Raw genomic sequence first — 22,479 nt, forward strand, 5'->3', positions numbered from 1 at the left:
CGAAGACTCCGCCACCGCGGTCACCCCCGCGACGCCCCCGGGCTCCGTTCCCGCGCTGTCAGCCCACCACCGCACGGGCGCCGGTGGCAGCGGCGGCCGCCGGCCGGGCCGGGAGGGGAGCGCGGGGCGGAGCGCGGGGCCGCGGGCGGGGCGGGGCGGGGGCGGGAGCGGGGGGAGCGGCGGGACCGGCGCCTGTTGCCCCGAGAGAGTTAACGGTGCGGGGAAACTCGCTCGCCGCTCCTCCGCCCGTGCCGGGCGCTTGGCAACCGGGGCGCCGCGCATGTGGGACCGCCGGGGGCCGCCGCCCCCCCGCCGGGCCCCGCGTCCCCCTCCCCGCCCCGGACAAGGCGTTTAACGTGCCCAGGCGTGAAGTATGGCATGCAAAGATGGTTTCTGCCAAGGAGCCAGCCATCGCCATGTCCTCGGGTCTCTCCATCGCCCTCCTGCACTGCCTGTGCCTGGCGACCTGGTGAGTAGCCCGGCGGCGGTGCCGGGGGGCCCGGTCCGGTGCCGCTGCTCCCCGCGGGGGCTCCCGGCGGCTCCGCTCATCCGCTCCCTCTTTGCCTCGCAGTCTCACCGGGCCCCCAGGACAGATCAAAAAAGAGGAGAAATTGTGGCCGGAGAATTTCACCAGCATCCTGAACAGCCTCCTGGATGGCTATGACAACCGGCTGCGACCGGGATTTGGGGGTACGGTGGCGGCGCGGTGCCGGCGGCGGGCGGGGGGTCGCCGGGCAGGGACGGGGGATGCAGCGCTCAGCGCTCGGACCGACCCGTTACTGACCGAAAACGTGGGGGTGTGTCCCCACTCCATGCTCCGGGGTCCGAGCCCTCCGGGAAGGGCCGGCGGCCGGGGCAGCGCCCGGCCCGAAAGCCCGGGGGGGGGCTGCGGAGTCCCGGCCGTGGGGGCCCCGCTGGGGCGGTCCCGGGCTCAGCCCCCGCTGCGCTGCTCTGCCCACACGCCGGGCTCGGGCTGCTGCTGCTCCTGCGCTGGAGGAAAAATAAGCCCTGAAGCCCGTGTGCGTTGGCTTGGTGGGGATGGAGGGACCTGTTTAACACCCAGAATCTTCTCGTTCTTGGCAGGTTTCGACCCGTAAATGCCGCTATCGGGTCCTAACAGAAACAAGTGTAATTTTACCAGCCTAGGAGTTTAGGTCTGATGGATTCTGTTCCACTAGTTAGGGAAAATCAGAGCTCAGGTGCCAGTTCTTTACCACAGTTGCTGAAATTCCGGCTTTGATTTGGAAGTAGTAGACTTAATTGCTGTATAGAATTGGACGTGGCGGAGTTTCAAATTTCCCTTCACCTGTGTTCCGCGTGTGGGGGTTTTGGGCCTCTTCCTTTCTCCAGGCTGTTAAGATGCAGTTTTGTGATCTGAAGAAGTAGCTGAACTTGCTGTTCTTTAAGATTTAGATGTTTTTGTGTGGGGGCTTGGAACGAAAAATCACTAAGATCCAGGCGAAAATAAAAGTTTATTTTGTAATCTGGAATGAAGATATTAAAAATGCAAATTTGAAAGTAAAAATAATATAAAAAATATTTATAAATAAATGCTACAGACCTTCTAATGATGCTCAAAGCTGTAACGAGATTTTTATAGGCTGCTTCCAATACAGGATTGAATGAGATCCTTGCGTAGGTTTATGTTGCGAAATACTTTCTTCCTCCTCTGAAAGTACCTTCTCCATACATGTGATCCATCCACACTGACATGTGTGCCACCACATTCCCCACATGCCATATGCAGTGGGGAATATGCTCTCACATGCATGATCATGATTGTTAAAGGACAACACCTGGCACCCTTGGACCACTCTTATTATTTTGAGTGTGTGGAATAAATGAAGCCTTCTTAAGTTAGCTTACACATTTAAGTGAGAAGGAAGCTAAATTTATTAACACCCGGAGGAGTCATTGGGAACTGATAGTCTTTTGCAATTTAGTCTTTGTGGAGAGGTTACAGACACTTCTGCACGCGTACAAGAGATGTGCTAAGTTTGGCATCATTTTAGGTTGAATGCCAACTAATTAGTCATCTAGCAAAGATGCTTTATGAGCATTATCAGATTTCCAAAATTAAACAACTACTAAATATGTAATATATGGTGATTTTTATTTTAATACAGTTGTCCTTTGCAAGATATTTTGCAAGAGGAGGTATTTTTCCCCTCTAAGTGTGGCAGACTTTCAGCAAAACGCAATCAAGGAGAAAAAGTTCATTGTATCTTCTTGAACTTTCACATTGGCAATATTGAAGTAAATGAGAGAGGGACAAAAAAAACTCAGATTTCAGCCTGGGAAAACACCTATGGGTCAATATTTTGCAAAATGGACATTATTTTGTTTCTTCCTTCCTTGTTACAATCTCTGTGGTTTGAATTTAACCACTCATCTTTGAGTTTTGAACTTTTAAGTAACACATGGGGGGAAAATGATCTGTTTTAAAAATGATGTGTGCCTCCCTAGCTCCTTACAGTGAAAATTATCTCCACCTGATTTGAGAAAAATAACTTTGGATTAAAAAAAAAATCAAGCAACAAAACCAACCAAAGAAATTTCTGTAATTGATCAAATCTCACTTTTTGACATTGCTCATAGTAATAACTACAGACTATTGAAATAGAGAATATAAGTCAACTTTTACTTATATTTTGTTTTTTTTTCTGATAAATCTTTATCAGAAATGGGATTTGTAGCTTGAAAGTGGGTCACTCGCTAGTTTATAACATTGCAAACAAAATGTCAGAGGAGATGGGACTTTCTGATGAGCAGCAGAATACTTATTTTTGCTTTCTTCTTGAAGCTGATTCACCATCTAGTTTTCACAGGGCCTGAAATGAAACAAAGGTTTTATTTTAAGAACAAAAGGCCTCACAGAAGACTAGCTGATGCTGATTTTAAACTTCAAATTGATGAAAATATTTCTAATTCTGGCACAAATTATGTTTAAAATCAGACTTGGGGAGGTAGCCAAATTCTGAATTTTGCTGGCATGTTCCAGTGTTACCACAAATAAAAATACATGAAGATAATTCACATGCAGAGCAAAGTAGAAAATGTTTGATTTAAGAAATTTCCTACAACTGGATCAAAATTCTCTATACGATCATTAATTTGCTCAATTTTTGGTAGTTATGGAGGAGAACTTAAATTGCCTCATCATGCTTACGAATGTGGATGTGGTTTCCTGGGAGAGTTGTGAACTCCATTGGAGTACATGGAATCTTTTCTTGGTGGTACTTACACAGGAGCATGGCATGTGTTGAGGGTTAATAGTAGAATGAAGTTTCCCCTTGTCACTGGATTCACACACTGCATTAGAAGTTCACTTTATTAAATGACTTCAATAAATCTAAAAAGTTGCTGTCACCTTACTAGGCACCATGAGGTTTGGTAGTGTGAAAAACAAAACCAGAAGGGTTTAATAAAAAGGTTACTAAAGACCATTTAAGTGGAAGTTCCCATTAAATTGGGGCAGGGGGAGAATCTAAAGAGAGAAGCAAAGAAATGTCACTTAGAAATTGAATGAAGTAAAGCAGAATGGGCAGTTTCATGTAGGAAAGAAAAAAGCCCTGCAAGTGCTGTCAGGAAGACTTTAAATGCATTAGAGTTTTGAATTTGAGTAGATGGAAGGTATTTAGGGACTAATGAGTAAAGTAATGCTGTATGATGTTTGAAAATAGTGTGATGGAAATGAAGTTAGTTCATTCTCTATACTGTATGCTCTGTTATACCATTATCCTGAATTTTGGCATGCAATTTATAATCCAAGTAGATTTCCTGGTCAAAACTACTCTATAAAAACAGTGTTTTTACAGAAGCTGCTTGTAGTGTCATTAATTAAAGTCATCGTCTGTTGGAAAATTTCAAGAGTACTACCAGAGTACTATTTTGATTCAGCCATAAAAGTTTGAAGTAGAAGCATTTCTAGCTAAACCCTGTCTACAGTTTTCATCTGCTTTTAAAATTTTGTGCATTACATGAAGAAAAACTATAGAAAGTTACACAAGTTGTATTTTATCTGAAGATCACCTTATTATTTTTCTGGTGATTGGTTTCAAACTGACAGTAGAAGTCTAAAGTCTTTGAAAAGAGCATTATTCACTTGAATTAAAAGGCCTAGGTCTGATTTGCCATTTTAAAGCCTTTAATGGTTTCAGACTTTACCTGAGAGTGACTCTTGACATTAGCAAAGGCCTGCACGAGCTCATTCAAACCTGTATTGGATGGTAACTTTAAGAAATGTAATGGTGTCTTTAAAATTGTCATGATACAGTAACTAATCACACTTAAACCTGGACTTAGGGATGTAAGAAGGAATAAGGAGACTGAAGCTGATGGGGGTGACAACACCATGTATCTGCTAATTTTAATGAATTGTGCATTTCAGAGAACACCTGATCTCTGGTGTCTCTTTTAATGGCCAGTTGTAAGGCCAGACCAAAGAAGGAAGGCTGTGTGTGACTTGGCTCCTGCCCAAGGTTCTTAGGTTGGCCGTGAAACCCACTGACCACGAGCTGCGGCTTTGCCCACAGCCTGTTGCTGGTGCACTGTCGTGTGGTTGCCCATCAGCTGGTGAAAGCTGGAGCCCTCTCCCTTCCTGAGTTCTGTTCATTTGTGTGAGGTAGAACCTGGCATAAGTTTTGGGTCTCACTATCAACTATTGGTGTTAGCTCTGTGGCTTTTTCTTTGGAAATTGTCGCATCCACTGCTTACTCCTGAATAGCAGGAATAGGACTGTGTGCATTCATTTCCCTTTTTCTTTTCTTCCTCCTTTTGTAGTCTTTATCATGATCTTGTAACTGTGGAAGTGCAGCTGAGTACTTGGTGGAATTAAATATATTGGCCATTGTGTCCCTTAGGAAGGGTAGGAGAAGGATTCTCTGCCCCTCTAGTCTGTGTGTTGTTCAGCTGATGAACAGCATTTCTGAAGAGTTTCATTTCCTGTCTATGCAGGACTTTAGTCAGAAAATAAACACAGAATACATTTGAAGAGCAAAGGCAATTTTCTCTTTTTAGAGAAAATAAAAATATCTACATGATTATTTGCTCTTATTAGGAACTCAAGCGTACCTTAAAGGTTCCGTTGCTCAGCATAATAGATATTATAATTTGTTTTTACTATTTAGATTGCAAATGGACTTGAAGTGAGCATTGAAAAGTGAAGTGGGTCATTTTTTTTTTTTCCGGCAGTTGTCCATTCTTTCTCAGCTGGTGAAAGTTGATGACTCAAAGCTTAACAGGATATGGTGTTAGATACCTGTAGGTGACAGATTTGAATTTGGCCTTGGTTAGTAATGCTTGAAGTCATTACCATCTGTCTGTTGTTCAGTGATCTGTATAAAATTAGCTGATATTCTTAGTCCAGTTCTTAGTAGACAGGTGTCCACATCATGAAAACTGGCACCGGTATTGGGCTTATTGGCTGTCTCAGCAGAGATGTTTTGCTGATAAACAGGTAAAGAAGCAGTAATCTTCTAATTTCTGGAGATATACTTTTCCCTTTTGGAGTTCAGACATGCTGACAGATGAACATACATGGAGACAAAGGTTGTTGTGTGCTGTAGTGTTTGTTGTATTGTCTTTTGGTAGAGGATGTAGCCCATGTGTTTGAATTCTGCATTAATTTTTTAAAAATGCCCTACCTAGTTCTGGCTTCTGAACAGAATTCTTACATATAGCAGGTGTCCTTAGCTGTTCTTTCTTATAGAATGAAACAAGAGAACATGTTTCATATGATGTTTTTTTATGTTTTTTCCTTTTTTTTCCCTCCCTTAAAAAATGTCAACCCTATTCAGGCAGAAAGAATTTGGAAAGAGAAAACACCAAATCTTTCACATGTAGTTATATTTAAAAAAAAAATCTGTAGCGACTACTTTTTTTTTTTTTTTAAAGGTAGCTGTAGGAACTGATGTAATATGATTTTATGTGGTTTATATATCCCGAGACTGATCTCATAATAGCACCAGTAACTGCACAGCATTTAAATTGTACATTGAAACCTTTGTACAGACTTGTTTGTTAATGTTTCTGATTAGTTGTGGGACCCTTGATAGCAAAATTTGCAATATCCAGAAAGCCTGTGCAGGATTTGAGTGTTTACATACAGCGGAGATCTCTGCGGTGACAGTTGCCTATGGAGACGCAGGGATAATGGAGCCCGAAGTCTTTCACTGGAAGCTGTGCTGCAGTTCAACCCATATGTTGACATAAAATGCATGGGAGAGCTCTTTTATGTTCTTCTTCCCAGGGTCAGGGCCTGGCATCACTTCTTCAGCCCACATGTAACATCTGTAACACTGAACTATTCTGGCTTTTTGCAGGGGTTGCTTTTAATCCTGACTGAGCTTCTTTAAAGTATATTATCTTGCAAGCAGTGATTCAGACTTAACTGTTCCCACTGCAGTGTGTAGGATTCTCCTCCTATTTCATTGACATAAAAATATACACCAGTATGATATAAATAGTTCTTCAGCATTCCTGAAGATTTATGGTGGATAGATACTTTGTGAAGATCCACTGAGGGGTAAGCCTAAATGGTCATATTTAAAGTTAATTGGCCTTCTTACAACTCACTGCATTTTATTGCCAGCAATAGAGCATTAAGGATTCTAATAGGATCTCCTGCTTGCGGAGCCTGAGTTGATTAAGTGGTGCAACACATTCGTTTTGGAGGGCTGCTTAAATCACCAGTAAAAGTAGGTTAGGTGACTACAGATCACCTCCTCGTTGACAGGAATTCCCACGATTAATAATAGTTTAAAAAAGAAGCAGCAGCATGACTCACTATTTATACCCCCGCTATTGTTACCAGCTATGTTTTCTTCTGGAACAAGAAGAATAAGAGATAGGTATTGGTGTCGCCATAGATACTCCTGGGTTGGCATTAAGTACTGGGACGTGCTAGAAAATCCAAGATTTGTCATTTCACAACCGTTAAGGCCAATGTAGGTGGAAGACGTGGAGCATGAAAGAGCTGCAATTGGAGAGAAAGCATTAAGGAGATAATCAGCTTCACTGTCTTTGCTCCTACCAGACACTGAACTGTTTGACCAAGGTTTTGGCCGCAAAGCAAGGATTTGTATGTCTGTACTAGCCGGATAAACTGTTATGATGTCTAAAGTATTTCTAGATCCACATTCATCTGGCATTTTCTAGTGGAATAAAATGTGATTTTAGCATCTCTTTTATCACCCTTCTGCCATCATGTTGGACAAGCAACCAAAAGTAAACACTATTTTGTGGCCCCAGAATTGTCTGAGAGCTCCTGCTTCCTTCTTTCTCATGGATCATACTAATAAATGTTTGAGAAGAGAATAGCAGTTACTGGAGAATGAACTCAAACATAGTTTTTGTCTTGTGCTGCTGCTATAGTGTTTCTAATAGCATTAAGTCATAGGCTTGCTGATTTGGAGATTAGCTTCTTGATCTTAGCTTTCCCTCTTTTTCTGAGAAGCTCCAAAAAACGAAGTTGCGAAACCCTCTCAGTGCCTATTGCCCATGAAGCTGTAATAATTTAATAAAACAAAGGAATTCAATGTCTGAGAAGAAGCAGCCCATGCCTGTGGGAAAATCTGTCCCTTTGCTCAATTTGGTATGGTTGTAAAATTACAGTGTTCTGTGAGCTAAAGAAAAGGATATATCATCAGAGGAAAAACAAAGGTTTAGGGTTTATTGAAGGACTATTCCTATTTAGTTTCTTAGAACTAACAAGTAAAGCAGTTCCTGAAAGGAATTCAGGGACTTCTCTCTACTACTCAGTAAAAAGGGAATACTGAATATTGAACTCAGTTCCTGAAAGGGATTCTTGAAAGAACTGAGTGCAATATTCAGTATTCTCTTATTACTAAGTAACAAAGACTAATTCCTTTATTTTCTTACTAAAGCTATGTGGGAAAGTGAATTTTTCCACTTCTGTAGGACTGATTCCAGAAATACTTCAAGCTCAAATGAAATAAATGTTTATGAATTTAAATAAACCCTGGATAAATTTTAATAGTGCGCTTATGGGAGATCAGTAGTAATTGAATATTTTCTATTTCTACATGCTAGTGTGACTTGGCTTTTCTCTCCTATTTTCTAGCACTGTAGATAAATGTCTTCACTTCTAATCTCTCGGTGCTCTTCTGCTCTCCATAAATAAATAGATTCAGGAAATGTCATTGGACTATGTTGTTAGTAAAACGAGTCATCTAAACACTCATGGGTTTCCCTCACTGATGAATGCTTTGTTATTTGTAGAAAAGGGAGCAGCTTCCATTTCACATATTTAAGAGAGTAAGCCATTGTAAAACAAATGGCATGGTATGCAAGTGTGTTATCTGGAGCTTGGGGGTTTCTTCTTAAAACCTTTTTGAGACAGACACGACAAACTATGCAACCTTACAGGGACCTCTGAGCTACCTACTGCTGTACAGTGAAATTTCCTTAGAGTTATTTTGAAAAAATGCCCTTCTGTGAAACTTAGCTTCCAGCAAAGTAATTTTTAACATTTAAATGAAAAATTGTTAGCTTTTCTTCTCTAAATAATTAGCAAATTGTGTAGTAAAACAATTTCACATGGTTTTCTTTTACTTTTTGTTCACAGCTTGAGACTTGCTCTAGGTGCAAGAAGTTCAGGTTCTGTGTTTTCCCATTGCTTACTTCTTTTTTTATCTTTTACCATTTGATTCAAAGTGACATCTGTGAAGAATGATTTTTTGAATTTTTTTTTTCTTTTCAAGTAGGACATATTCTTCTGCTGCTAACTCTGTTAAGTCTTTCCTCCTTTCATTTTTACATTGCAAATATTATGATAAAACTTGAATTATCAGACTTGAGCCACTTATCCTCTTTAGTAATTTGAGTTGTAGGGGTTTACAAGCTGGTTGTGAATTTGTAGCTCATGCATGTTTTTTTAAACAGATACTGTTTGGTAAGACTTTCAGCAGCTTTCTTTTTTTAAACTTACAATGTGAGTTAATTACCTGAATTAAACTGTTAGCTAATACTTTGATCACAAAATCATCAAAACAGCTGATAATGATTAGCATCTTTCTAGACTTTTACATCAGGAAGAGACCTAAATCGCAGTGAAATTAGTGTGTGTATTCTTTGATTTAAGGGGAAACGTAGAACATGCTGAAGAGTGAATGCCCATCTAAAATCTCAAGGTAGTAAAGGAAATAATAGATTAAAATGAAACTGTTTTCTCTGGTGGTTGGTTTGCCGTACACACCTGTGAGAGTGCAAAACCTCTGCTCAGTGCACTGCTTTTGACAGTGTCCTAAGTATCACTGGTTCTTTCAAGACAGGCATTGTAGCAGAATGTGGATCTTGGGTCAAACCCTCAAAAATACTTAGACCTCCAACTTTCATTTTTGATATTTGTATTGTTAAATGTACTTAAGTACATCTCAAGAAATGGATGCAGTTCTTGATCCTGAAATACTAAATTGCTAAGTGCATGGTGTGCTAATGTATATAGTGCAATTAATACCAGTAGGTCCAAATAGGAGTAATAAATGCTTTGAGGAATGTGGATTTACTGGAGCCAGTGCTTGTTGTTAAGCTGAATGTTGTTTTTAGTGAGCCTTTTAATTTTTTGGCATCAGTTTTCTTTGCCCTCGAGTCAACACTGGTTTTTTGAATGGGGATTTGCATGGAAATGCTGCTTTTGATTTACTTATGTGGTAAAGGTAATTGAGCAGTGCCTCTTATTTGAGACTTATCTGAATTGACCTCTGTTTGCATTTTGCTCTTGCTCATCCACAGAACTCTGAAAGCGGTAACTGTTCACACACCAGGATCATTTATGGGAATTGTTGACCTGCAAAATTCAAATTTTCTTGCTCACTTCCTTTTCATACATTAGGTCCTGTTACTGAAGTCAAAACAGATATATATGTCACCAGTTTTGGACCTGTTTCTGATGTAGAAATGGTATGTATCTCTGGGATTAAAATGCCATTTCCTGGTTCTGAGAAACCATTAGCTGCAGTAGGAGTGGATGCTTCATCTGTACTGTTCTGTCAATCATGCAAATTAGGCAAGATTAGTAACAGCTTAATTTACAGGTTATAATTAGATACATAAGGCCTGATTCTGGTCACACTTTCAGTGGGTTTTGGCTGGCTTAAGAAATTCACTTCATAGGATTTAAAACAGATTTTCACGGCACAGAGGCAGAATCCAGCTTTGCAGGGAGTGTCTAAGTAAGTCTGCTGTGGGGAAAATGTGTAATACCTTTGAAATTGCTTTTAGTTTCTGAAACTTGTGGTATTCTCAGGTCAATAACAATGACAGCACTTCAAAAACACTTGTTGACATTTTCATTTCAGATGAATGCCCTTTGATTGTTGTGCTCCCTTAAACATCACTTTCAGCAAACGTTTGTCTGTTAAGAGTTTTCATAAGTATCTGCAGAAATTAAATGTCCAAGTGACATGCATGAAATCGTGACAGAGGAGAAATATTACATTTGCCTGTTCTGTTATTTGTGCCTGAATGGCTTTTGGTTTCAAGGTCAAATCCAGCAAAACTCTCATCAACTTCTAAAATATGATGATAGACACTTAAATCATACAGCAGTTGATCTTTTCTATAACATATCCAAGAAATCCCATAGAAATTACACAGCCATATATGCTGAACTTCTTCATGGAAAAAGCAGTTTCAGGGTAGTAATTTTCTTCCCATATAGTGCTGTTGTTCACTTTGTGTTGCACCTGATTTATTTCTATTATGTGGAAAGCTATGTGATAGCAAGGCATTTTTTCAAGAGCTACATTCGTGACAGCAGTCTCATGTTAAAATGCATCTTATCCCTTCATTGGTTATCCTGTGCAGAATGATGCTTATCAGAGTGGCAAGGGGGACAAGAACGTGGTCCCAAGGAAATCTAGGAATATGTGCTTCAAATCTACAGTAAGGGCTGCATGGCATTTCTCAGGTTTCATTTTCACAGGAAGTTATTATTTATATTGGAGCATATATATAGGCAGAAGTGAGAACATGGACTGAAGATAGGTAAGGAACTTGCAAAAGGAGAGTTTACAGCCTCTATTTCCTCTTTCTTCTTTAGGGATGATTTAGGAAGCTATTTAGGGATACAGGAATTGTTTCTGGAATACCCTTTACTTAATGTATCCATTAGTGACCCAATATAATCTGAATGTGGCTGCACTCATAAACCTTGCTGCAACAGTGATGTGTACTATGGTCTCAGTACAGGAGATGATTAGTCTTTTTAGTTGTTTTTTTACCCATTTTCATTTTGTAATGAAAATGGTTGAAATCTTATGTTACAAAATCTGTCAGGTAGAAGCTAATAACAGAAACTGCTACTTATGAACTATGAAGTTGCCAACAAGAAATGACACTAGAGGAGACACTTTTCATGGATTAACTATAAATCACAGTGGAGGATACAGTCATGGAAAAGAAGACAGATATAATCCTAAGATGCATTACACTAGTAGACATGCCTCCTTGCCAATGCAAATAGATATGGCCTTAAAAGTAATTTCAATGGAAACATTATGCAGACAAATTTGAAGTGAAGTCAGAAAACATTGTTTGGCTTAACAACAAAATCAAAACTATAACTTAGAAAGGACTTAAAGCCTTCCATGTGACATTTTTCAATGCCACATGATAGTTTTTTTGTGAAATGCTTTAGCTTCCTGAGATGAGAAATGCATTCCTTCATCCATTCATTCACATGTGATTTCTCATGATGTGCCTGTGCCTGCAGTTCTGCAGTTGTTTGCATGTTTCTTTGGGGCATCTGAGTGGCTTTTCTGAGGAAGTTAACGGGATAGTTACATAGTTTAAAAAAAATGTATATATATGCAAATCTCTATATAATTTATTATCCCTGTTTTGTGGGCTTGGCAAAGGACTTACTTAGCTTTCCTCAGTAAAAAGCTTACTTTCTGTGAGATGAAGTTAGGTTTTATTTCCTGACTTTAAGGTGGAACTAATCATTTGTCCTGGTATTTTCAATTTAGCCAGCAGCAGCCGATCTGTGGATATATTTTCTTTAAAAATCTGTTGACAATTGACAAAGATCGTTTTGTTTCCAGTTATATGCTTAACTTCAAATTCGGTTGCCTGCTTCCTGCAACCTAATTAGGTTAATTATTCCTTAATGATTAAATACGTAGCAGTTTATTGATATGACTAATGTAAGAAATTAAGCTATTAAGAAGTACACAAGACACTTTAATTGGTGGAAAGATGTTTGTGTAGTGGACTTAGGATTTTCTTTTCTAATGATTTCTTTGCTCCTGAGGGATTTCTTCTTTTACAGGAAACACACATGCAAATGTGATCTTTGTTTTTCTGCAATTTAAAACAGGAATATACAATGGATGTCTTCTTTCGTCAGACATGGGTAGATAAAAGATTAAAATATGATGGCCCTATTGAAATTTTAAGACTTAACAACTTGATGGTTTCGAAGGTATGGACTCCTGATACTTTCTTCAGGAATGGGAAAAAGTCTGTTGCACATAATATGACAGCCCCAAATAAACTCTTCAGGATAATGAGAAACGGCACCATCCTGTACACAATGAGGTATCTGATGTGTTTGTTTGACTTCTTACAATTACTGTATGCAAACGTTGTACTGCCTAGACAAAATGGCAACCAGAGACTATTTAATTTGTTCCATTATAGGCTTACAATAAGTGCAGAGTGTCCCATGAGATTAGTGGATTTTCCCATGGATGGTCATGCTTGTCCTCTCAAATTTGGGAGTTGTAAGTTACAATTATGAAATTTCTTGTAACTACAGAATTTAAATAGTAGAATTAAATTTTGAGCAGTTACTAGACTATCTGAATTTATACAGTTGTCTTGATATGCAATCCCTATGCAGACAAAACTCCTGTTAAGCTCCTTGGGACTTCAATTTAGGACTTCAAAAATTAAACCTAGATAACTAAAAAGCAGGTGGTGATTCAGCTATTATGTTAAACTGCACTATTCTGGATACACAGTTGCTTGAAATACAAAGTTTTTCTTGGTATTTGGGGAGGAATTGGATGCTCAGTAAAGTGAGAGATTCTCTGGAGAAGACAACTTAAAATAGCCAGGTAAAAGGCACCTGGGGAAGAAGGTTAGCTGACTTTCTCTACAGCTCATGGAAGCACACTGGCATCTTAAGAAAGAGGTGTAGGTTACGTGTAGAGATTTGACCTCCAGATGTAATTGTCTGTCTTCTGGCCTGTAAGAGGAGTCTGCATAGCAAGTTTAGACTAGATAAATAACTTTTTAACTGGTGAGAAAAATCTTAGTGCATATGACTTTCCTTTTCTGCTTTGACGTCAGATGTAGGTTTTTGAAAAATGCGCAAACTTCAGATAGAGGGAACAGTTTGGGATATCTGCATAACAAGCAAGAAAAGGTAGTTGTGGTTCCCTGATGTGAATCCAAAGCAGAGATCTCTGAGACTCTCTGGAGATGGTTGGGACATTCCATTGACTCTCTTGTTATTATTTTAAGCCTTTTTGGTCACTGAGTTCTCTGCTTTAGACCCTCTGTTGTCTGGACATTAATCTGTTTCCTTTGACCCCAGAGATCTGAAATCAGAAATGGCTGGAGAACATTCAGAGATTTCCCACTGCATAAATATAGCTTATATAGCTCCGTAGTCAACCTGAACAGGGCTATGAAAGACACTGCTCTGATTTTTCATTAGTGAAGACCAGGTGCTGCAAGATTTGTCTTTGGTATCAGCTGTATGGTAGGGGTGCTTTGATAGTGGGAACTCCTCCACAGTCACAGCTCTTCAGACAGAATCACCACTCAGCAGGAATTGTGCTGAGCGCTTGTCTGATATTCCCCACAGTGAAACTTGAAATAAAACATGTAGCCTCTTCAAATGTAAGACTGATTTGATTCAATTTTAACAGGAGTTTGCACTGTGTAGGGATTGAATGCTAGCCCTAAGATACGTCTTTTGCATTAAATGTAAAATGTTTCTTTTTTATGTGCTTATTTTGGGCCCATTGTGAATTTTTTACTGACCTCAGTTTCTGGCAAATATTTTAAACAGAAGTTTAAAATATTGTTGTTTTTAGTATAATCATTCTTTTCTGTAAAGTAATGTGCACCCGGTCTTCAAAATATATCCTCCTTGTACATACACTTTTCTTTTTTTTTATTTCTTTTTTTTTTCTTATATTAGTATATTTTAATAGTAAAATTTTAGTTAGAAATTGTTAAAATAAAGATAATTTTTGCATGACCAATAAGGGCTGATCCAGAAGGGATTTGGGTTTAGTCTTCACATTCATATGTGAAGTGAATATATGTGTGACACTTGACATATAACCTCAGCTCTTATTTATTCTACTCTGAGGGTGGCTTTTCGGGGGTAACTTAACGTGAAGGGTATCTTCTGAAGTTGTTCATGGGTGTTTTACTGTTTGGTTTCAGTAGTTTGGCTTGGGTTCTTAGTAAAGCATGAGAAAAAGTTTCCTATTTATGCAAACTGATGCTGTGTTGTAGATGCTTATCCAAAGAGTGAAATGATTTATACCTGGACAAAAGGACCTGAGAAGTCAGTGGAAGTTCCTGAGGAGTCTTCCAGTTTAGTTCAGTATGACCTGCTTGGGCATACGGTATCCTCTGAAACTATTAAATCTATCACAGGTAGGAATCTTGTCAGTTAAAATCAACTTGAGGTAAAACTAGCCTGTAACATTGCTGAAATAATTTTTTTTCTTTTTCTTCCTGTAAGTTTAATTCTACTGAATGTCATAGGGTATGTATTAAGGGCTGAAAGTGTAAATCTGAATTAGGTTTCTGTCCTTGAGTTTTACATTTGCAGATTCATTACAGTAGATTGCGACAGTCTTTCAGAAAGCTAGAATGAGATCATTACTCCAAGGGACAAAATGAGCATTTAATCACTGCTTAAAATGCAGTTTGAAGAGTCAAGAGGATGCCTGGGTGAGGAAGTAATTTCTCAGCACTGTATCCACATTATGTGCAAAAGACTTCCTTTGTTTGGTGGTGCAAACAGCTCAGGATAGAAGTACAGCATACAGAATGGGTTATTAAAACCATAAAAACCCTCTAGTCAGAAAAGGGTAGGCACAAATACGTTAGTCACAATAGATACTTCTGCTGATTTGTGCTGTAAGAAATAAGGCAAATGGCAACTACAGGCATCCAAAACGAGTGAAGTATCACTGATGAGCAGTGTGGTGATAAACAAGCATATTCCCAAAATATTTTTAAAATTTGGAATCATTTTCTAAGCATCAGCAGGTTTGGGTGTTGTGAGATAGTCAAAATGAAACCAATAAAACAAATATATTTGATGTATTGCTCTATGGATGTTTTACTCAAAGATAAAATGGCATTTTGTAATTCACTGGAGATTTACTTCTCAGCATATAGATTATTGTGAGTTAACAAAAAAAGTCCTTGCTGTCCCAAAAGGCTCATTCTGTAGTGCTTTATTTAGACAGTTTATTGAGTTTATGGTAAAAGTGCTTTTTTGGTGTGTTTGCTTAATATAAATGATAACATTTTAGATAAATTTGGAGCTTTTTAAATTCTTCTTAATGATTGTTGCATTTTTTTCATTATCATAGCGGGGCTGACTCATAAACCCAGCAAAAAGTTGACATGCTTGCTTAACATTTGATGTGTAATCCTTGTTCTTATTGTTTTATTCAGAAGGTAGGTACCACAATGTTATGGATACTGTGGTAGGTAGATAAATTGTGTCTTGGGATTCTCTTCTTCAACAGCTGTCAAAAGGATTTTTAAAATCATGCTTATACTGTAAAATGTAATCCAGTATTAGTTGTATTATAGTATTTTTGATGTCAACTTCCTTGTAAGGACCTACTGTTTCTAGGATTTTTTTAAAAACCCTTCATTCATTCTTGTTCTAAAGAAGGTATCATACTGCACATGTTAAGTTATATGAATAAGCATCACCTTAAACAATCCTTCTTGAGAGTCTGAAACAGCTATTCTGCAACACAAATTTTATACACAGAGAAGTATTTACTTTTTTTTTTTTTTTTTTTAGGTGAATATATTGTTATGACAGTTTATTTCCACCTCAGAAGGAAAATGGGTTATTTTATGATTCAGACCTATATCCCGTGCATTATGACCGTGATCCTCTCTCAAGTTTCATTTTGGATAAATAAGGAATCCGTTCCTGCTAGGACTGTATTTGGTAATTATTTCCTTTTTTTTTTACTATTTGTTGTACTTGCTCTTTTAATAACTCTTACTAGAATAGTCCTTTTTAATGCCTTTGGGTTTACTTCATGCTATTGCAGAAACAAGGGAATAATTTAAATTCAGAGGGAATTTTGCTATTGACATATGAAGAATGTTATGGGAATCCTTGGAATCTGAAGAGAAACTTAGAATATATAACCAGATGGGTGGCATGGTCACCTGTAGCAAATAGCTGCTCAGCTCTAGGGATTCTACCTGCTTGAGGGAGCAAACTGGAAAGACCAGGCTCTGAGTAATACACTCAAGTCCTTAGTCTAGATCCAGATGAGATTTATCCTCCAGTGAACAGTAGTGGAAGTACTTGAACTCACGGTTTATAGAATACATGTAAAATAAATTGATTTGGAGTGCATGAGAAGTTCCAATGTCTTGTTATGAGGTGCCTGTCTCATCAGTGGAAGCTTGGTATGAGTAAGGCTTAGATTCTGTTACTGTAATTTCATATTTAGTGCTTTTCTTTCCTTTCTACCACTGCCATCATGAAAGTGAATTACAAAAGGAAAATGATCACGAGACATTAAAATTGCTCTCTTCAAAATACAGCTTGAATGAGATGGCACAGTGAAAATAACAGAAAATCTTCATTGGAAGACAAAGTGCAAGAATCTAAATGGAAATAAGTTTCCTAACAAAGAAATAGGATAAAAACATTTTAAAAGCAGCCTAAAACAGGAAGAGAATGTTCTACTACAAGCTTTTCTATAGACTACTAGATGCTGGCAAGAGTCATAGGGGAAGTTGTACTGGCAGCTCCAGGTCCTTCAGGATAATTATTTAATAGGGAAAAATCTGATAAAGACTGTCAGTAAACTAATATTGTCACAGATTACCATCCCCTCCTTGTTTTTGGTTAATGTTTGGTCATTTATTTCACTTTACCCTATTTTTACATCTATTAGACAAACATTTTTAGAAACAATTTGGACAAAACTTTTGCTTGAAGTGGACAAAGGTCCACTCAGGTCCTTAGAAAGGATAAACAGAGATGGGTCTCTGTTTCTCCAGGGGAAAAAACAAAACCCAAACAACATTCCATATTTTTTTTTTCCCTCAGACTTAAACATTTTCAGTAGTGCGGTTTTCAACACCTTCCCACTGAAGAAGATTTTGTAAGCTAGCATCTGTATTTTATATCCTCCTGAAAATTCTGTGATATCCTTTGAGCTTTCATGACCTGGCCATTACTCTTTTTTCATTTTTCTTCTTCAGTACGAAGTATTGATTTCATTGTGACCAGTTCTCTGTATGGCAGTGTGTAGATGAAGCTTGTATTTATTATATTACTTTGATAGAATATCATCATTTGGCAAATAGGGATGTGAGGAATCTGTTGAAAAACATATTCTTGATGAGTTTAAATTCTTCTGAGCATAAGAATCACATCTTGAATTGGAATGGCTACAGTGTTCTTTTCATAAGAGTAAGGACATCTCTGTTTGTAGTCACTCACCATTGAGGTTATCATGCTAGGACTTATGCAGTGTTCACTACATACTTGGGGTTTTACATTTGTATGATATGGGATATTTTGGGTGAAAAAAGAAAACAAGACCCCATTATTTTGTTTTTATACAGCATATGTTTACATTTGAAGTACTACCATGAAGTGGCCATCTTTTGAGTTCAGTGTTCATGCTTGCACACTTTTTAATTAAAGTTCTTCTTTCAGAAGATGAGATTCTAATTAAATTTCATTGGCTGATTAGTAGCAGAAGGCTGTAAAAAACCCTGATTTTTTCTTAACTATCAGAGTTTTTAAGATAATATTCTTCCTTAGCACCAAAATAATTTGTCATGACTTAATGGCTCCTGGATTACTACTGTGATCAGAGGCACAGATGCAGAATAATAGGTGGCATTCAGAACCATTTACTAGAAAAGTCATGTTTTTGCTGCAGTCTGAGGAGTACTCCCCAATTTAACAATTTAAATCTTATTCAAATGTTTAGAAAATAACTTGTAAAAATTCCTTCTGAACTTGATGTGAATATGAAATGAAGGCTTCTGTGTTTTCTTCATGTGAGCTGTAGACAATCTGCTGAAATCATGGTTTTCTTTGCCTCCTTTAAAAAGTGGTTAACTGCTTGTGGGCTTAGCTGCTCATGGATATGTGATACTTGCCATGACTTAGATCTAATGCAGTATTCAGAAGCAGCAGAGAAAGACTCACAAGTGATTTAAAATTCTTTGTTTGAAGCTGCTTGCCAGTTCTTGCTTTATTTTACTTTGATTCAACAGTTCTTTTGCTTTATTTTTTTGAAGGAATAACCACAGTGTTGACAATGACGACGCTGAGCATCAGTGCAAGACATTCACTGCCAAAAGTATCCTATGCTACTGCCATGGACTGGTTCATAGCGGTTTGCTTTGCCTTTGTGTTCTCTGCTCTTATTGAGTTTGCTGCTGTCAACTATTTTACTAACATTCAAATGGAAAAAGCCAAAAGGAAGACGGTCAAGTCCCTTCTTGAATTTCCAGTTGCTCCAGTACAAAGAAAAAGAAGTACAGAAGAGACATTCACGGTATGTTTTCAGTTTATGCAAACATTTTCTGTATTTTTTAAATGTTTCTCAGTAAAAATTGGCCTTTTAGCTTCCTCCCAGGTTCCCTTTGAGATAATGATGTGTTGTACATCAGATTAATGGAAGGCTAATACTGCACTATATTCAACTATAAAAACCTGTGAAACACAATATAATTACTATTTGCGTTATTGAATAAACTCGGGGAGAGGTGGTGATTATGTCCATCCCTATGTGCAGTATCTTCTATGTTCATTTGTGTTTTGGTAAAGGTCAGTTAGGATGGGAATCTTGAGGAAATTTAGTTTCCTTTTGCACATTGGCTCTGTATGGACTGATTATACAGGCCAAGATATAGCAGATTATAAGGGCATCATGTTGTCTTATGTGGCTAATGTCTTTAATGAATTAAAATGTTAAAGGCATTGCAGCTGTACCTTGGAGCACTTCCCTAAACATCACAGTTCTCCTTGCATTGCATGTGTTGCCTATCAAGAGTTTTCTTCCTTTGTGTTACAGTTTCAGGAATTTTCAAAGAATGTTGGATGGAAGCTTTTTGTCTACCGCAGATATAATTTTTATGCAATTTGTGTATCTTTGCACAGTAGTTCACCTCAATTCCTGATAAGATTTTGGGGCTCTGTTTAACAAAATTCTGTCTTGCTTTCCTAATGTTTTGGATTAAGTGTGGCTTGTGTGGGAGCTGTTTCAGTGTGTGGACTAGCTAAGAAAGGCTCGATCTTGTAGGTCTCTTCCAACCTAGTGATTCTGCGATCAGAGATTCTGTGATCTCATTTCCAGTTGAGCTCCCTGGTGATTACCCTTTCCTCACTTTTGTCATTCCCACTAAATGGTGCTTACTTTCTGAAGCATCTATTCATGAGACACATAGCAAACAAAGTTGTTGCAGCACCTGTCCCAGCCATGCAGTGGGCCAGTACTTCCCAGCCATGACTGACTCTTGGCAGCACCACTCAAGAAGTGAGACGCTGACAGCAGTGTTGTAATTCACTTACTCTTCCTGTCAGGCTGACTTTGTAATTTCCTTTGGCTGAGCCAGGATTTAAGAAGTGCTGTTTTAGACTAACTCTTGTTAATTTTGTCTTCTGTCTCTTTTCACATCTCGTTTGTCTCCTTCCCTATTCATCTTCTCATTTTTGCCTTCCCACCCCTTCAATTTTCTATTGCTGCGCAGCTGCTGTCCACCCACTTCCATTTTTCTTCCTCTTCTTTGCTCTCCTACTGTAGATACTGTTTTCAATCTCCTGGCTATGATGTTATGTTAGCTCCCATTTCTGCTTAAAAGGATAGATATGCTCCTGAAGAGTTTGTTATTTTTCACCCCATTGGCTGCTGATAAGAGGCAGGAACAAGAAATATGTTTGTAGTAGTATGAACGTAGTTCACCTTGTACACAGGGGTATTAGTGCTATGATCTTATGCTAAGCTTCTTGCCTGTGCAGCATGAAGTTTAGTAGAGTATCTTGGCTGCTCCTGAGCAGAGAAAATAAATAATGCTTTTGGTGACAGGTTTTATTTACATGCCTAAGAAAATAAATTACTTAAGAACAGTTTAATCTTAGGTTTATTTATTAGATTTTCTTTAAAACAATAGGAAAAACAATAGTTTTATCAGGTAGCTTAATAAAACCTATTCTCATGGAGGCTTCAGGAAACTCTTTTGACTCATGGAAAGAATTGCTTTAAGTTAGTAGTGGGTAATGCTTAGCCATTTATACAAGTTTTGGAGAAATTAGTTTCTCTCATTTTTTCCTCTATTGTTATTATGATTACTATTACTGTTATTGTTTTTAAAAAAACATCAGCAACAGAGCACACACATTTTCTTTCAACTTGAAAGATAGATAAAATGATATGTGAACAGTTCTATTGCTCTGCTTAATTAATACTGCTGTATTAATGTGGGAATGTAGAATGCGGGAGCATTCTCACAGATTGGGAGATTTTGAAAGCTCTCAAGGGAGCAGTCTACTCAAACATTACACATTAATGTTATGAGTATGTAAATGACTGATGGTGTTGATTGTACCTTGAACTGTTATATTTTTCCATGGTGTTCTCCCTAGTTATGCCTATACTAAGATTTGAGACTTTGCCCTTCCAAGACAGGTGTACAAGGTGAGCCCACAGCTACTGTTATAAAGCTATAACTATGGTGCAATCCTTTCTACAACTAGAGGATTACTTCAGGTCTCCTACTGGGCAGAACAGAAGCTAGGATCACTGCTCTAGAACTTAACATGGATGTTACACCCTGCTTTCCAATCTGGCATGTAAAATACTCCTTGCTATATTTTGCTTATAGGGACTAATCTAGAATTTTCTTTACTCCTTATTAATATGTATTTTATTATTTTTATTGTTTATTATTATATTATGAATTATATTATTATGATTTTATCTCTTTATTCCTTATTATGCATCTGACTTTTTCTTCTGCACAAATACTGTCGAGTCAGTGCTGATTTACTAGAGATAATGAAATCTCAGTTTTCTGTAGATTGGTGCTGAGTTTGTAATGCACAAAGATTATAGGACATTCATATAGCTGGACTGTATGAATATCATTTGTAGGAATATAATTTGTAAGCAATGTTTCTTAACATAAGAAACATATTTTTCTCAATAGATAAATGATAGGCTTGATTTCTTGACCCAGTTAGTATTATAAAACAATCTGTACTGCTCTGGCACTTGTGTGGTAGAAATTCTGTTGGTAGCTGTACAATTGCCAGAGCTCAAGGGAAAAGTTGTATTTTAACTTTGAAACTTTTTTTCAAACAGACTTTGCCTGTAATACTAAATTTACCAGTCTCCCAAAATTGAAAATTTTCACTTAGCTCAGGGAGGTAATTGAGAAATTGGGAAAGAAGATGCCTGAATATCTAAGTCTTACAGTTCTTTCTGTTGACTATCTCACCATTAGCAAAGTGCTTTGGATCTTCTACTAATTAGGGGGGGAGATCCCTAATTATTAATTAGATCCCTAATTAATCCCTGTTTCTTAAGCCTATTACCCCTATACTATAGCCTACCTTGAAATGGCATACATACAGGTGTCTCTGCCTGCTTTTTTTGCAGTTGAGATGCCATCTGTATAGGTCCTCTGAAAAATAACAGAGCATTTGAGGTTGTTAAGAAAAACAAAAAAGGTGACATTATACATATGTATATAAATATATATATTAAATATATATATATATATATTTAAATTAGGGTTTTGTTTTATGAGCTGTTTTATGAGATTCTGCATTATTAACTAGACAGTTTCATGCATGGGATTTTTTTTTTTTTTCCCCTCAAGTAACATGGTGGGATTGTCCATGAAGGATTCCATGAGGGACCAAGTTGGGCTATTAAACTGAATTAGCTATAAAATATGAAGATTTTTCTATCTGATGATATTAGAAATTAGGCATATTAATAATAAACTTTGGTAAAGATAAATTGCACATTATTAGAATTCCTTTTTTGATGGGTGTATCTTTGACCAATTTCTGACCATAGAATTAAAGTGTGTTTTCTATATTGAATGAGTTAATATACTACTCATGTTAATTAGAATTTTTAGTGATGGGTTATTTTTCTCTTTTCAGTCAAGACAACTTTTATAGCTGTCTTGGATCAAAGGCAACTTCTGTCATTTATTATTATGATCAAATAATTTGGATATATA

The 22,479-nt window shown here is 37.9% G+C and overlaps 1 protein-coding gene across 1 annotated transcript in view; it reads left to right on the top strand.

The window, feature by feature from the left end:
- Positions 1-208: 208 nt before the first annotated feature.
- The window catches only part of GABRA4 (gamma-aminobutyric acid type A receptor subunit alpha4), a 46,986-nt gene continuing 24,715 nt past the window's right edge, over positions 209-22,479 (top strand). The window contains exons 1-8 of the mRNA XM_015625349.2: positions 209-469; positions 572-690; positions 9,854-9,921; positions 12,341-12,561; positions 12,664-12,746; positions 14,500-14,643; positions 16,040-16,192; positions 18,523-18,782. Of these exons, the coding sequence (XP_015480835.1) occupies positions 387-469; positions 572-690; positions 9,854-9,921; positions 12,341-12,561; positions 12,664-12,746; positions 14,500-14,643; positions 16,040-16,192; positions 18,523-18,782 (1,131 nt within the window). The 5' untranslated portion in view covers positions 209-386. The remainder of the gene's footprint in view (positions 470-571; positions 691-9,853; positions 9,922-12,340; positions 12,562-12,663; positions 12,747-14,499; positions 14,644-16,039; positions 16,193-18,522; positions 18,783-22,479) is intronic.

This window comes from Parus major, chromosome 4 (genome assembly GCF_001522545.3).
Source record: "Parus major isolate Abel chromosome 4, Parus_major1.1, whole genome shotgun sequence".
Taxonomy (NCBI): Eukaryota; Metazoa; Chordata; class Aves; order Passeriformes; family Paridae; genus Parus; species Parus major.